The following is a 16,912-nucleotide window of genomic DNA, read 5'->3' as shown; positions in this document are numbered from 1 at the left end:
TGTTGAACAATGAGAACACATGGACACAGGGAGGGGAACATCACATACTGGGGTCTGTTGCGGGATGGGGGGCTAGGGGAGGGATAGTAGGGGGTGGGGAGATTGGGGAGGGATAACATTAGGAGAATACCTAATGTAGATGATGGGGGGATGGAGGCAGCAAACCACCATGGCATGTGTATACCTATGTAACAATCCTGCACGATCTGCACATGTACCCCAGAACTTAAAGTAAAACAAACAGACAAAGAATCCAAGCAATAATAGTACAAAGGAATTTCATGGTGGCAATTCACTTCTTTCATCATGATTCAGCATTATTTTCTGTTTATTGTAAGACATACTGCTACACAGAGTTTGGATGTTTGTTCCCTCTAACTCTCATGTTGAAATATGATCCCCAGTGTTAGAGGTGGGCCTAGTGGAATGTGTCTGGGTTGTAGGAGTGAATCCCTTATGAATGGCTTGGTGCCATTATCATGGCAGCGAGTGCGTTCTTGTGCTAGCAGTTTTCTTGAGAACTGGCACCTCCTTCCCCTCTTTTTCTCCTCTTCTCTCACCATGTGATGTTTGTACACCAGCTCCCCTTTGCCTTCTACTATGGGTGGGAGCAGCCCAAGGCCCTCACCAAAAGCAGTTGCTTGTACAGCCTGAAGAATTGAACCAAATAAACCCCTTTGCTTTATGAATTACCCAGCCTCAAGTATTCCTTTATAGCAACACTAAACAGACTAAGACACATACCAAAGTCTAACTTTCCATAGCTTCCAAAATTAATATTAATAACTTGAATACATTTAGATGGGGATTATAAACTAATATAAAATATCCTAATCCTATCCTCGCAAATATTACCATGGACATTAAATGAAAAAAGTAGCTTCATTGTTCTTTACTAATTTTATCTGTATATTATTTTGCTGCAACAAAGGACAATGTTTTCAATGTGCTTACCTGCAGAAGCTTCCATCTGGTGTTCAGGTCTTCCAGAGTGCTGAGGTTATATGGTGAGAGCTGAATGCCCAAAGTGGAAAGCTGGCGAGCAAGGTCATTCACGTGCCCCACGTTCTCTCTCAGAGGTGCAACTTCTCCTCGAAGTGCCTGTGTGAAATAATCAAAAGCAAATTGGAAGATGAGAATATTTAACACAAAGAACTGATACCTGGGAACTACAAGATATCTTATTCTCTTTAGGGTGCAGTGTCGGTAATGTTTGCTCTGTGCTATGGTTTAAATGCCTGTGTCTCTTCTCAAATTCCTAGGTTGAAATCCTAAAATATAAAAAGGAAAAGAAATCCTAACACCTAAAGCGATGGTATTAGGAGATGGGGACTTTTGAGAGGTGAATTTTGGCATTAGTCCCCTTACAAATGAGACTTCAGAGAGCTAGCTAGCTCCTCTCAGCATGTGAGGGTGCAGTGAGAAGATGTTGTCTATGAGGAATGGGCCCTCCCCAGACATCAAATCTGCTGGTATTTTGATCTTGGACTTTTCAACCTCCAGAACAGTGAGAAATAAGTTTTTATTGTTTCACAAGCTAACCAGTTTATGGGATTTCTATTATAGCAGCTGGAACAGACTAAGACAGTCTATCATGGTAGTATTATAACAATGGATATTTGCTAATGGATGAATAATGATAACTACTATTTGTTGAGCACTTCCTAGGTACCTAATGCCATAATGAGCTCTATGCACACATAAACAGATCTTATTTCTACCCAACAATCCTATGAGGCCAGTAGTTGGAGAATTCTAATTTTATGCATGAGAAAACAAACTTGCAGAAGTTAAAACTTGCAACTTGTCAAGCTCTCATGGGAAAAATTGAGGAACCTGGGATACATATACGCAGGTTTGCCTGTCTCTAGAATACATATTCCTAACTATTGCATTATATGCTTCCTTGAAGAAATTCTGGATTGGCAAAGTATCAGAAAAAATATATTGCCACTGGATTCTAAATTCTACTCATTTCCCAACCAGAAATGGATCCTTATTTTTCACAATAGAAAGATACGTTCAGTCACACAATATTGCATGCATACATTGTACCAATCACATCGTAATAGCTTCATTTAGGGAGTAGGGTATTTTGTCAAGTCCTAAGAATGGCTTCCTGATCTGGTATTTTAGTCCTTGTAGCAATGACTTCAAAAGGCTCCCGTGAGGCTTCTCAGCTGTCTCTGAAGCACTAGAGCAGAAGTCTCTGATGCAATACATCACAGCAATCTGTTAAGCAGAAGAACCCTATGCAGATATGGGGAGGATATTACCATGCATCATATCCATCCTATTGAGATGGCGTTTATGGATATTTAACATGATGCATGATGTCCAAATGTTACAATAAGCAATTTCTAAGGGACGAATTCTCTCACTTAGGAGAACAGTTTGTGTAATATAATGTCTGTGTACAAGGACAGTTTCACTTAGTAGACTACATGTGTTGTTTTGACTTGCTTGATTTGGGCAGGTGCTATTTCTCCATCTGGTTCACTACAATGATGAAACCATTGCTTACAATGACCTCATTTATAAGGCTTGCACATTCTCCCAGTCCAAATAAAAGGAGCAAGGATGGACATTCAGAAAATAAGAATGACATTATCCTTTCAAATCAACCTCAATACTTCACCACTAAAATGTGGCGTTGTATAGAGTATAAGATTCTTAGATAATCCAAGACATTGTGTCAGTCACTTAGATAATACAAGGCATTGTTATAAGGTTCTTAGATAATACAAGACATTGTGATAATCACTCTGTTGAACATAAAGTTTTAAAAACTGGTCATTAGAAACATTATATTAGGCAATCACGGGATTTCTTTTGGAGGATAATGACAATGTTCTGGTATTAAACAATGGTGATGGTGGTATAGCCTTGTAAATATACTAAACACCATTGAACTGTACACTTTAAAAGAGTGAATTTTAAAGTATGTGAATTATAAATTAATGAAAACAAACAAAAGAGAACCCCTTCAGACCATACACATGCAAAAATTCATATGCGATGTATTCATCTTTATTCAACTTTGTGTTAGTGGAATGTCATTGGAATCGGTGTGAAATTCAGAAAAATTTATAGTGGTTGATAGTAAATATTATTCTATTTCCTTATGAATAAATACATGGATTAAAAGAATCAGAAGAAGTGCCCGTGGAGAAAGGCACTTTAAATTCATATATATGAATACTTATCTCTAAAAGGAAATGATCCATAACAATTTTGTTTTGCATAATAGAAAGGTTAGAAAACAGATTTCTTAAATGTCAGTGGAGGAAACTTGGACAAGGACAATGGTTACAAAATGAAACCACTCTCTTCTGGATAATAATGTGCATTTCTAGTACCCACAAATAAATATGTGAGGGGAAACTATAAACAGGAACCTCTGCAGCGAGGGCAAGCCAGCAGGCAGCATCCTTCAATACTACAGGTGAGTCCTTTGTGCTAATCAACTCACTTTACAAGCAAGATTCTCAAGCCATTAAGTTGATTATCCCACCTGTTAAGTCTTAGCTAGATTTCAGTTCCCTTTAGGTGACACAACGTACATTTTCAAATGTCTCTTATTAGAATATTTTGATTTTCATTTTCTCCCCCAAAGTCCTGGGCACACATTTTAATCCTGCATCAATATTTGGAGGTTGAAGGGGATTCAAAAGTAAGTTTTGGTACTCATAGTTAATTGCAACACTCTCCCTTTTCCTCTTTTTCTTTCTTTTTAAAATTTACGTTTCTTCTGTAAGCTTTACCATAAGATCTTGTGATTTCTTTTTTTGCTCCTTTCAAGCAATGATAATGGAAGTTATCTTAACTAATGTCCACTTAAGACTCACCAAATTAGCCAAAGTCTTCATTCTGTTTGTGAAACAACAGTGATGGGAACCTCTCACAGCCTCAGTAAAATGTTGGAAGTGCCTGCCAGTATGTGTAGGCCTTCTGCTCCCATTAGTTGACTTGTTAGTTGTGTATATGTTACAACTGTCAGTTGTGTGTATGTTCTCAAACCTATCGTTGCCAGTTACTATTGTGATTACTTAATTTAATAAAGATTTCCTAAATCATAAAAATTTTAGCTTAAAAAGAGAAAAGTTATTTCTATAAAAACCAGGCCAAATATTCCAGAAATTTGCTTCAAAAAAAAAGAAATATTGTTGAAGTAGTTGTGAACAAAACAACTGCTAAAGATTAAGAAAACAACCCAGGCCGGGTGTGGTGGCTCACACCTGTAATCCCAGCACTTTGGGAGGCCAAAGCCGGAGGATGGGTGGATCATCTGAGGTCAGCAGTTTGAGACCAACCTGGCTACCATGGTGGAACCCCGTCTTTGCTAAAAATAGAAAAATTATCCGGGTGTGGTGGTGCACACCTGTAGTCCCAGCTACTCGGGAGGCTGAGGCATGAGTATCGCTTGAACCCGGGAGGTGGAGGTTTCACTGAGCTGAGAATTTGCCACGGCACTCACTCCAGCCTGGTTGACCCAGTGAGACTCTGTCTCAAAACAAAAAAACAAAAAAACAAAAAAACAAAGAAACAAACAAAAAACCCAGAAAGAAAAAGAAAAAAAAAAAAGCCAAACGTTCAGTTTAACCTGAATCCCTAAATTCAGAAAGCCTTTATACTGTGGGTTTTCCTTGAATCACTTAAACATCTGGAACATGTTCTCCATGAGAGAGCAAACCAAGTCTAATTTGATTGTGACTAGTTTCACGCAGGCAGAATTTTCAGTTCATTAAATGTTGTCTTATTATAGATACAAAAGTACTGATTTAGAATGATACGTACATCTGATATCATGTTTTTTTCTGCCTGTCAGATCTTTGCTTATCGCTATGTACCTAAGGATTTGTCCAAACACATATTTAAAATTATAGTCATCTACTACTTTTCTAAGAAAAGAAAGGAAGTATCTATTAACAAGGGAATCTCATTTTGAGGGAGGAATTTTGACTTGACAGTTAAGAGAGCATTACTACTGCAAAGCACAGAAGGTCAGTTTAAAAGACGGGAAAAAGTAAATTGAGGGAATTCTGCTTTGAGGGGTTTTATTTCCTCTGTGAAGTAGTAGGAATCAACAGACCTGGCATAGTCTGAAGTGCCTGGCATAGCACGCAGTGCCTGGTGTGCAATGAATAGTCCTTGAATGAAAACATGAATTAAGGGTAAGTGGGGACATTTGAATTAATCGTAATAGAGAGTGTGAGAGGGAGTTGACCTAAGAAATGTAACGAGGTTGGCAAACAGTGTTGAGGGCCCACTTGAGGATGAAGTTCAACATTTTTTAGCAGAATCAGTCTGCCTGAATGTCTCATTTCCTCCGACAGTGTTGTATGCAAGCACGGAGAAAACAGCTGATCCAGGTTTGGGGTTTCAGCAGATGATTGTGGCTCACACATTTAGGGATAAGGGAGTTTCAATATTAGCCAGCATGCCATTGAAAAACCTACTGTACAATCTAAACTGGATGAGGAGGACAGCAAAGCAAAATGAAGCTTGTAGATGGAGAGAAAGTAGAGGGGTCAAATGTGGAAGTCCAGGACAACCCTTAAAAGGCCACAGCAAAAGCAGCTGCAGAAACAAGCAGAGAGAGGGGAGACTCTGGGATGCTCGAATTAGCTATACTGGATTTGGCACTTATGAGTTTATTTATAAGTGGTATTATATATATATATATATATATATATATATGTACACACACACACACACACACACATATGTAATGCTACTCAGCACTTGTAAAACTTCCCTTCTTAGGGATATTAAATATTCCTCCTAAAATCTTAACCTGCTAACTCATAGAGGTCCTATCTCACTTACTAGGAATTCAAAATTACTAGGGTCCAACAATGAAGTTTTATTCTTGGCCTACAGACACTCTGCAGAGAAATTTATATTACAAATATTACTTCAGAAGGGACCGGCATCGCTGTCTACAGTGAATCCTTGTCAAACAAATGTTTGTTAACCAAGACTCTTGAAAAGAAGCCTAAAAAGAGGAGGTGATAGGAAAAGTTCCAGCATCCTTCATGCCGAGCTTGTCATGAAAAGCCAAGGATGAGGAATTAGAAATCAGTTCCTATGAATATTGGTCTTTAGTACTTATCCTGGGGCTCTTCCATGTGGTTCAGGGAAGCCCTTGCAGAATGCAGTTACCCAGGAGTTGGCAGCAGGTATGGCCCAGCTATGTTTTGCAGCTTCTGCATTTGTCAGCAGATACATCATTCTCATGTGGCCAAGAAAGTCAAAGACTGTATCTTGCATTTTCTAGAGGATCAGAGGCTCCTGGAATCTCTCAAATACCTGGGTGGAAGGAGCTACTCAAATGCTGTTGAAGCAATTAAAAAGAAACATGGGCTGGACATGGTGGCTCGCGCCTGTAATCCAAGCACTTTGGAGGCCAAGGCGGGCGGATCACCTGAGCTCGGGAGTTCAAGACCAGCCTGACCAACATGGTGAAGCCCCGTCTTAAAAAAAAAAAAAAAAGAAACACAAGTTGAGGTTTAAGCAAGCCTTCATGAAATGTATCAGGTTTTGAGACTTCCATTGTTATCTGTAAATTTTGACTTTTCACTGTGGTTGTTTCCCTGACTGTTGTGGTGCCCGGAATGTAGGTGCAGCTTTTCTTTCAGATACCCACTGCCTTAAGCCATGTTTTAGAGAAGCAAGCCTGAGTGCTCTTAAGAAAAAGGGAGTGGCAAGAAAGACAGGGCAAGAAAGTCAAGCTGGGGTGTGGTATGGGCTGGAGACCAGCATCAATCTGGCCCCATGGGAATTTCCAGAGCACAAATTGTATAACAGCAGGTCCCATGTTGAGACAAAGCGATTGCCCCTTTGTACCAGTGGTGGTTTCAGGAGAGAAGGTGTGGTGTAACACGCCAGGCAAGGTGGCTTCCTTTTGGCTGAGGGAGGTTCCCTGGAAAGGTGTGAAACCGTGAGCCTTAAGTAGTTAACACTCAGAGTCACTGAAGAATGGGTGCACCAACCCAGTGAAGGAATCCGGCTGGGGCACCAGCAGCATCCACTACTTAGATTAACTTCATCTGCTTGCCCAATAGCCTTTACCCTTGAACTTCAGTTGTCAAGCACTTATATTTTGGTATTTTTTTTCAGGAGATGTCTTCTTCTTCTCTCTTCCTCTTCCTTCTTTCTTCTTTCTTCTTTTTTGAGGCAGCGTTTCACTCTTGTTCCTCAGGCTGGAGTGCAATGGCATGACCTTGGCTCACTATAACCTCTGCCTCCTGGGTTCAAGCGATTCTCGTGCCTCAGCCTCCCGAGTAGCTGGGATTACAGGCACCCGCCGCCACCTTGCCTGGCTAATTTTGTATTTTTAGAAGAGATGGGGTTTCACCATGTTGGCCAGGCTGGTCTCGAACTCCTGACCTCAGGTGATCCACCTGTCTTGGCCTCCCAAAGTGCTGGAATTACAGGCGTGAACCACTGTACCCGGCCTGCAGGAGACTTCTTTAGTGAATTCTCATTACTAACACTATGGGGTTATTTCATAGTTCTCCAACAAAACTGGGATGTTTCACCCTTTCTCTAAAAGTTGAGTCCCTCATTTCTGCCAAATTCTGAAGGACAGTGTAGAGCTAAGACAAGGGGGATACTTCCCAAACTGAGTGAATAAAACCCTCTGCCTTTAGTATCACTTATGCCTCTGGTAGAGACATTCTTGACCATAAATTATGCCATCAAAACACGTACTTTTTAAAAAATAGAGATGTGATTGCATTTTTTTTCCAGCCACAGTTTTTATTGTGATGGCCTGAAGCCAAAATATTACGCAGTTTCTTTTCATTGTCTCCTTGCGTTCAGTTTTCATGGCAATTCTTGTAAACTTTCATATTTGGGCATGATCACTTTTGATGAGCAAATAGAATAACAATATAAATAATGAAACAGACTCAGAACTCACGGCCTAGATTTAGCATAATCAGACACACTTAAGATAGGTTAAAGTAAAAAAAAAAAAGTTTTTGGGAAAACAATATCAAGTTTGTAGGCATGAAGAAATTTATGATTTTTATTTCCCAAGCAATTATCAGTAATTATATTTTAACTATGGTTTTCTCTCAGACTCAACACACTTCCAAATTTGTGGCTTTAAAAAATAGCAAATAACTGCTCTGTGTTTTCCATAAAGAATCCACATCTTTTTATAAAAGACAATCTCAGCTGGGGGCAGTGGCTCACACCTGTAATCCTAGCACTTTGGGAGGCTGAGACGGGTGGATCACCTGAGGTCAGGAGTTTGAGACCAGCCTGGCCAACATGGTGAAAACCTGTCTCTACTAAAAAGCAGAAAAATTAGCTGGGCATAGTGGCACATGCCTGTAATCCTGGCTACTTGGGAGGCTGAGGCATGAGATTCGCTTGAACCTGGGAGGTGGAGGTTGCAGTGAGCTGAGATCATGCCATTGCACTCCAGTCTGGGCAACAAGAGTGAAACTTTGTCTCAAAAAAAATCTCTAGTTTCTCTTCACAGTATCAAAAAAGAATGCATATCCAAATATAAAATGATAACTTCTCCTTTTTAACATTTTCTCTTTGCATTGATCATAATTCTTCATTTTTTAGGACACGATTTTCTATGAAGCTTATAACTCCAAAGTTCTTAAAATAAAAGCTGAATTATACCTTGACCATATTAATAGTGCCCAGCTTCTTTCTTTTCTGTGTTCTCATGTTTCCTTTATGTAAAAAATTTGGAAATGAGGAACAGGAAAGTATTGACCACAGTGGAAAAGTTACTGATTGATTGATTGATTGACTGAGATGGTGTCTCGCTTTGTCACCCAGGCTGGAGTGCAGCGGCGCAATTTCAGCTCACTGCAACCTCTGCCTCCTGGGTTCAAGTGATTCTCCTGCCTCAGCCTCCCAAGTAGCTGGGACTACAAGCATGTGCCACTATGCCTGGCTACTTTTTATATATTTAGTAGAGACAGTGTTTGACCATGTTGGCCAGGCTGGTATTGAACTCCCGACCTCAGGTGATCCACCTGCCTTGGACTCCCAAAGTGCTGGTATTACAAGTGTGAGCCACCACACCTGGCTGAAAAATTTTTATTTTATTTTTTATTTTTAAGAACAAGTTTAACACAGCGGCACCAAATGATATTCTGCAAAGCATACACCTGCTAAGGAGTTAGTATTCAAACTACCCAAGGAACTCTTACAACTCAATAGTATAAAAAATGGGCAAGTAACCTGAATAGACATTTCTCCAAAGAAGATATACAAATGAATTTTCAGATTCATAGACAGGAAACAGAATGGTGGTTTCCAGGGGCTGGGGGCAGGAAGAAATCGGGAATTATTGTTGTTTTTTCTTTTTTTTTAAATTTTGAGACAGAGTGAGGCTGGAGTACAGTGGCACAATCTCGATTTCAGCTCACTGCAATCTCCGCATCCCGGGATCAAGTGATTCTTCTGCCTCAGCCTCTCAAGTAACTGGGATTACAAGTTTCTGACACCACACCTGGCTAATTTTTGTAATTTTAGTACAGATGGGTTTCCACCATGTTGGCCAGGCTGGTCTCAAACTCCTAACCTCAGGTGATCCGCCCACCTCGGCCTCTCAAAGTGCTGGGATTACAGGTGTGAGCCACCGCACCTGGCGGAAACTATTGTTGAATAGACATAGAGTTTCAGTTTTGCAAGATGAGTAGAATTCTGGAGATGGACGGTGGTGATGGCAGCAGAACAACATGCATGTATGTAATGCCATGGAAGTATACATTCAAACATAGTTAAGATAGTAAACTTTATGCAGTTTATATTTTACCACAATTTAAAAAATCAAAAGTAAGTTCAATTTGAAAAAGAAGAAGCTTGAATAAATTTGAGAGACTTTCCTGTTCTTGGGAACACGTTTCTATAATCCTAACTCTGATTGCCAGTTATCTCTCCTTTATAGACAAAAAGCAAGTAAACAAATGAAAAAACAACAAACAAACAAAAAACAACAAAAAAACAACCAACCCACAAAACACTTCAAGCTTTCCAATGACACAATTAAAACAAAAAGGTGGTTCATGAGTGTTTCACAGAGGCTAAATGCAAAATACACACAATTAAAACAAAAAGGTTTTTAATGAGCTTAAGTAAGTCATTTAAGCAGGCCATGCTTTAGGTTGCTAAGGAAACCGAAAAAATGCCAGTATTTTCTGAGAAATTTTAATTATATGTGACAAAATGAAGCAAAATGGCAGTTAATGAAACCTATTAACTTCTTTAAAAGTAAGTAATAATCCATAAACCATTAAAAATACCAACCATGAGGATGTTTATCTTCAAATTCAGAAGTTACTTTAGATGGATAAAGTTTTTTATTTTTTATTTTTTTTGAGATAGAGTTTTGCTCTAGTTCCTCAGACTGGAGTGCAATGGTGCCATCTGGGCTCACTGCAACTTCTGCCTCCTGAGTTCAAGTAATTATCCTGCCTCAGCCTCCCGAGGAGCTGGAATTATAGGTGTCCACCACCACACCTGGCTAATTTTTGTATTTTTAGTAGAGACTGAGTTTCACCATGTTGGCCAGGGTGGCCTCAAATTGACCTCAGGTGATTCACCCGCCTTGGCCTCCCAAAGTGCCAAGATTACAGGCATGAGCCATTGAGCCTTGCCTGAAATTTACATTTAACAAGTATTTGGACCTGCAATCATTTCTTGGTGTGTGCCATATGTATTACCTACCATTGCCCTTCAATGGAGGTATTGTCTTGCTCTCTCCCTCCCCTAAATAACTCAAAACACCAGTCTAAGGCAGTGATTCCCACACAATAGTGTGCATTTCATCATCATGTGGAAGGCTTGTTAACATAGAGACTTCTAAGTCCCACTTAGTGCTTTTGATTTGGTGGGTCTAAGGTAGGCCTGAGAATTTGGCATTTCTAACAAGAACTTAGAAGATGCTGAGTTCCTACAATGCATCAAGGTTTTTTTATTATTATTTTTCAGAAGGGTCTCTCTCTGTTGCCCAGGCTGGAGTGCAGTGGTGCAATCATAGCTCATTGCAGCCTTGAACTCCTGGGCTCAAGCAATCCTCCTGCCTCAGCCTCCCAAGTTAGCCAGGACTACAGGCACACACCACTGGCATGGGTATTTTTTTTTAAGTTTTTTTTTTTTTCTAGAGACAGGGTCTCTCTATGTTTTCCAGGCTGGTCTCAAACTCCTGGGATCAAGTAATCCTCCAACTTCAGCCTCCCAAAGTATTGGGACTACAAGCATGAGCCACCGTGCCTGTCCCAAACTTACTGTTGACTTAGAACCTTCAGATACACTGTTCCCTCTGGTTAAAGTTTTATATATCTGCTTTATGCCTAGCTGGCTCTTATTCATATACTTCAGATCTCAGTTATATGTGACTATTAAAGATGGCCTATCCCCAGTTGGTTGCCCTATCTAAATTGTCTCCTTTTTCCCTGACTCTCAGCACCCTATTTTCTGTCTTAATGCTGATCACAATTTGCAAGTGCATGTATATTTGCCTATTCATTTATTCATTGTTCCTCCCCAAGGCCAGAAAATTTATTAAGGCAATTCTGTATTATTGTTTTTTACCAGTATATGCCAGCACCTACTGCATGATAATCCCTCAATACATTTTTATTAAAGAACAAGCAGTCAAGAGAATTAGGCACTTCTACACTAATTACTAACACTTTAGACGAAGAGCTATTCTCAGATTGCTTCACAAAGTTTCCTACAGAAACCTGACACCAAGTTCCTAAATAAGAGAAAGCCAGTCATTTTCCTTAAATTCCATATCTGAATTATTTCTATCCATATCATTTGATTTATTTTATATTGGAGCATGTGGTAATTTCTGAAGCATCTCTCACTTTTTTGGGCAAGAATAAAACATTTCAGTTTTTGGTCTCTACCAGGGATTTTAAAGATAAAAATGGAGTAAGTGGAAAAAAAAAAAGAGGAAGTAGCCTATTCAAGGAAAATATGCTCTGCTTGTTGGTGGTGGTACAACTTAGTGTACCTTTTGGAGGGCGTTTTCACAACACTGAATAAAAGCATTAAAAATATTTATATATGAAAAGACTAGAAGACTACACACCAAGGCCATGATGTAGAGCAGAATAGTGAAATCCAACTGAAATCTGGCCTGGGCTCTACTACCAAATTGGTTAGCCTCGGCATAGGACTGGGGATCTCTTCAGAGAAACAGTGCCTTTTTCTTATTTGCCCAAAGAGGCCCTTGAAGAGACTGGGATTTTAGATGACCTCTCTCTCTCTCTTTCTTTCTCTCTCTCTGTGCCTCTCTAATTTTTGGGCTTTTCCACTAAAGAAAAGTCACTTAAATAATGATATGAACTAAGAAGTCATCAAATATTAGATGGTAACAAAGTTCATTTACAAATATTTTCCACCTGTGTAGAAAAAGGATAGTAACATGTATACTTAAAGCTGTCACAAAGATGGATGAGAAGTTTAGACATATTTCTCCTTATTTTAGCTTACCTATAATCAGTTAAGCATTGTGACAGGCAATGTTTGGAATACAAAGTCACACAAGGTCCTATTCAGGATACTCCAGGGAGACTCTGCAAAGCAGTGGGTAATAAGTTTATCCATGAGAGTCACAGACTAAGATCCTTTGTTGGTTAGCTACCTTTTTGGAGCTGATTTCTTATAACACCCAGACCTCTACCATGTGGCCTTATAAGTTTTCCTCAAACTAGACATTGGAAAGTAGGTACATGAAACTGATAAAGAGGAAGCACAGTGTGGGGAAGAAAGCTACATGTTCAGAACTTAAATAAAGGGTAAGAGATAGGAAAGTCTAATGTGTGTCTGAGGAAAAGTAAATAGCTTACTAACTTAAAGCATGAAGTACAGAGCAGCTGTAAAAGATGAATCATGGGGGTTTTCTGGGATCAAGATTGTGGTGAGTCTTGAATGAGACGGCCTTTACAATGTAGAATGACGTCTGCAAAACAGGAATGGCATTTTCTTGGCAACTCTTTTAGTTAGATTTAATTACTACTCACTTATAAATACATGTTTTATATCCACTAGATATTGTGCACATGTGTGTGTGTGTGTGTGTGTATTTATATATATAATCTATATACCTATTATCTGCTGGAAAAATGGAACTCTTAACAGAGTCACAATCATTAGCAGAGGTATACGATTTAATGGGTTATTAAAAAAACAATGCAATCCACATTATGAGAAGCTGAGTCACAGAGTTTGGAAGGTAAAAAGAAGGTTGTTGATGCAGGTCAGGAGAGACCTCCTGAGTAGATCAGGTGGCTGAACTCATTCACAGAGGGGAACAAAAGAAGAGGCATGTGCCTCTGGACATGAAATAGTCATCTGGAAAATCTCAAGTAGATCTTCATAACTTGTGGTCATTGAGGAAAGAAGAAAGAAGGGATAAAGAGTGTTCATGGACAGAGACAAGAAGTAACAATGGCCAGAAATAAGGTGGTGGCAAATGGAGCAAAGTATTTGCAAAATAATTTCTAAGGGCCATGCATATCTATGCTTTTGTACAAATTTATTTATTTATTCCAAAAACTATTACTGAGTACCTATTATAAACCAGAAAATATTTCAGGCATTGGAAACATAGCACGAAATAGACCAAGTCTCTGTAATCAAGCGGCTTAAGGCTAATGAATATTATTTCATTTAAATGATGACTCTTACTATATAGGTTTATAAAGAAACAAATTCTAAACCAAAATGTATTCATAGCTATAAAATGAAATTTTTGACAAAGAAAATGCAGGACAAAGTAAAATATTGTAGATAGCAGTCTCAAAGAGATTCTGTTTTTACTTATTAAAGCAAATTAAGCTACTTCTGCATGTATGAATAATGGTTAATAGAGGGATCTAGGGTTGTGAGTTACCCATGCAATATGCTGTACCTAGTTTGCTTTATATGGAGCACATTTATTTAATTTTGGTTCTAGGGGGAAGGCACTCACTGCTGAAACTGTAACAAAATGAATTTTTATTGATTTGATTTTTCATTCAATATATTATTAACTTAGAAATACTAAAGTAGAAATGAATCAAAGATGAATACAAATTTTTTAAGAACTGAGATAAAAATAATACACAGAAGAGAGCTAAAAAGGATTGCAAAATGTCCTTCAATGTCCAATTTTACTTTCAGGTTATTGTAGTTCCTAAACATAATTAATGTTTTTAGTCTTTCTAAAACAGCTTTATTCATTGAAAATAAAACAGAAAAGCAGAATATTCAACTACTTAAAGTCAAATGAAAGGAACATAAAATGATTTTTTCATTAAAGTGTATGTAACATCCTGTTTAAAAATTAGATTGTGAAATTCAAAAAATAATGGTTCATCTTCTTTTCATCATATTCTGAGGCTGAAAAGAAAGTCTTATGTATTCATTTTTGAGCAATATGGGCCCTCTGGATATATTATTAGTTGTTATTTTTACCTCTAAGAACACATGCACCTGTGAAAGGTCTAGCTTCTGGAGTCAAAAGTTTATTCAGTTTGTCATTTTTCTCACCATAAAATTGATATTTTCAAGATAATATTCTGATTTTTCTGATCACATCTTAAGGTAATATCTAATTTCATATCCTGTAATAGTCTGTTATGACAACTGCTATCATGATAATGTCCAGTTAAGTACATGCAAATGATGAATAAATTACTACTTACATAAATTAATCTAAGTGTCAAGCTGTCTAAACAATGTTCTCAGATGTGATATAAAAAAAAAAAATCAGTCATTGGCCAAATCTACCCTTTAGAAAAAGTGATTGGTATTTGACTAACAGCTATATTTAATACTAACGGACTTTTTCTTTTTCAAAAGAGGAGTATGATTTAGTGCCCTCAAAAATCTGCAGGGGTGATGCTGCATTATCTAAAGGAGAATACAATTTCAGTAGAAAAAGAGTTCAAAATTCTTTTTAAAATAATTTTTTCACTAAGAATTCAGTAATTTTAGATTCAAAGTGGGTCAGATTCACCAAGACCCCTCTTGCATACAACAATCAACCCCAAACCCTAGGCAGTTTTATAGCAGAAAAGACTTTGCAAATGTCTTCCTTCAACATTGAAAAACAAAAACAAAAATGGGTTGTTGACTGAGATCCAAGATGGCCGTTTAGGAACAGCTCGGAGGTGCAGCTCCCAGTGAAAGTGCAGAGGGTGAGTGGATGCCACATTTTTATTGCCCATGGAACAGGAGATTCCCAGGCGGAGGAGCCCCACGGGTCGTCAGCCCGGCTGTTTAGGCCGGGGGTTCTTTTGGACAGCGTGGCTGCTTTGTCAGCGCCCCGACGGCGTTTCTCCGTACAAAATCCACTGGTCAGGGTGCCCTTTTGGCTGGTGATTGGAACCCCAGGAAGCCACCCATTCACCTGATTAAAGAGGGGACTGAACAGGGAGCCAGGCCAGGAGATTCCTGGGCAAAAAAAGCGCCACGCATCTCAGCGCCGCTGTTTAAGCTGGCACAGTGAGTCGCTGCAGGGGAAATCACACAGATCCCGGCGCCGTTTCAACAGGTGGCTGGAACACCTGGGATAGAGTCGACTGTTCAACTAAAAAAGAAAAAAAGGCTCTGAGGCAGGGAGCCAGGTGATCAGGCTCGGCTGGTCCCACCCCTACAAAAGAACAGCAATCAGAAACTCTCTGGATTGAGAGTTTCACAGCAAGTGCAGCTGAACCCGGGATGCTCCAGCTCTGTGGGGGAGGGGTGTCCGCCAATACTGAGACACTCCAACACTACCGAGGTAGTCCGTCATTGCTGAGGCAGCCTGCCATTGCCAAGGCAACCCACCATTGCTGAGGTTGCCTGCCACTGCCAAAGCAACCTGCCATTACAGAGAGAGTCCATCAATACAGAGGTGGGCCACCATTGCCGAGGCAGTTCTAACTACATCCATATAAACAGGACTGCAGGGAAGTTCACACGGCATCTGGGCGGAGCCCACAGCAGCTCAGCAAAGCCTCTGCAGGCCGACAGTGACTAGGCTGCCTCCTTGCTGGGCAGGGCAGCCCTGAAAAAAAAAAAAAGAAAAAAGGCAGCAGCACAACAGAAACTCATAAAGAAAGCCCTATCTCCCTGGGACAGAGCACCTGGGAACAAAAAGCAGTTTATGAGTTCTGCTGCAGCAGACCTAAACGTACCTGCCCAGCAGCTCTGAAGGAACAACGGAGATCACAGCTCAGCACTTGAGCTCCTATAAAGGACAGACTGTCTCCTCAAGCAGCTCCCTGACCCCTGTATAGCCAAAGAGTCACCTCATAAAGGAGAGCTCAGACTGACATTTGGTGGGTATCCTTCTGGGACAAAGACAGCAGAGGAAGAAACTGGTAGCAACCCATACTGTTCTGCAGCTGCTGCAGGTGAACCCCAGGCAAGCAGGGCCTGGAGTGGACCTCAGCAGACCTACAGCAGAGGGGCCAGACTGTCAGAAGGAAAACCAAGAAAAGGAAATAACTGCATCATCAACAAACAGAACGTCCACTCAGAGACCAAATCTGAAAGTCAGCAACTACAAAGACGACAGGTAGATAAATCCATAAAGATGGGGAGAAACCAGCGCAAAAAGATGAAAACACCCAAAACCAGAACACCTCTCCTCCTACAAGGGATCACAACTCCTCACTAGCAAGGGAACAAGGCTGGATGGAGAAGGAGTATGATGAAATGACAGAATCAGACTTCAGAAGGTGGGTAGTAAGAAAATTCTGTGAGCTAAAAGAACATGTTCTAACCCAATGCAAAGAAAATAAGAATGCTGAAAAAAGATTTGACGAAATGCTAACGAGAATGGACAACTGAGAAAGGAATATAAGTGAATTGATGGAGCTGAAAAACACAACATGAGAACTTCGCAAAGCACACACAAGTTTCAACAGCTGAATTGACCAAGCAGAAG

The 16,912-nt window shown here is 39.7% G+C and overlaps 1 protein-coding gene across 10 annotated transcripts in view; it reads right to left on the bottom strand.

Moving 5' to 3' along the window:
- The window catches only part of DMD (dystrophin), a 2,133,401-nt gene that overhangs the window by 345,690 nt on the left and 1,770,799 nt on the right, over nt 1-16,912 (bottom strand). For all 10 annotated transcript variants that reach the window (XM_017548497.2, XM_037745683.1, XM_037745686.1 and 7 more), the window contains one exon: nt 955-1,101. In XM_017548497.2, coding sequence (XP_017403986.1) covers nt 955-1,101 — 147 coding nt within the window. The remainder of the gene's footprint in view (nt 1-954; nt 1,102-16,912) is intronic.

The sequence above is a fragment of the Cebus imitator genome, unplaced genomic scaffold (assembly GCF_001604975.1).
Source record: "Cebus imitator isolate Cc_AM_T3 unplaced genomic scaffold, Cebus_imitator-1.0 Scaffold208, whole genome shotgun sequence".
Taxonomy (NCBI): domain Eukaryota; kingdom Metazoa; phylum Chordata; class Mammalia; order Primates; family Cebidae; genus Cebus; species Cebus imitator.
Note: the sequence above shows the minus strand (reverse complement) of the source record. Positions and strands in the feature narration are given on the sequence as shown.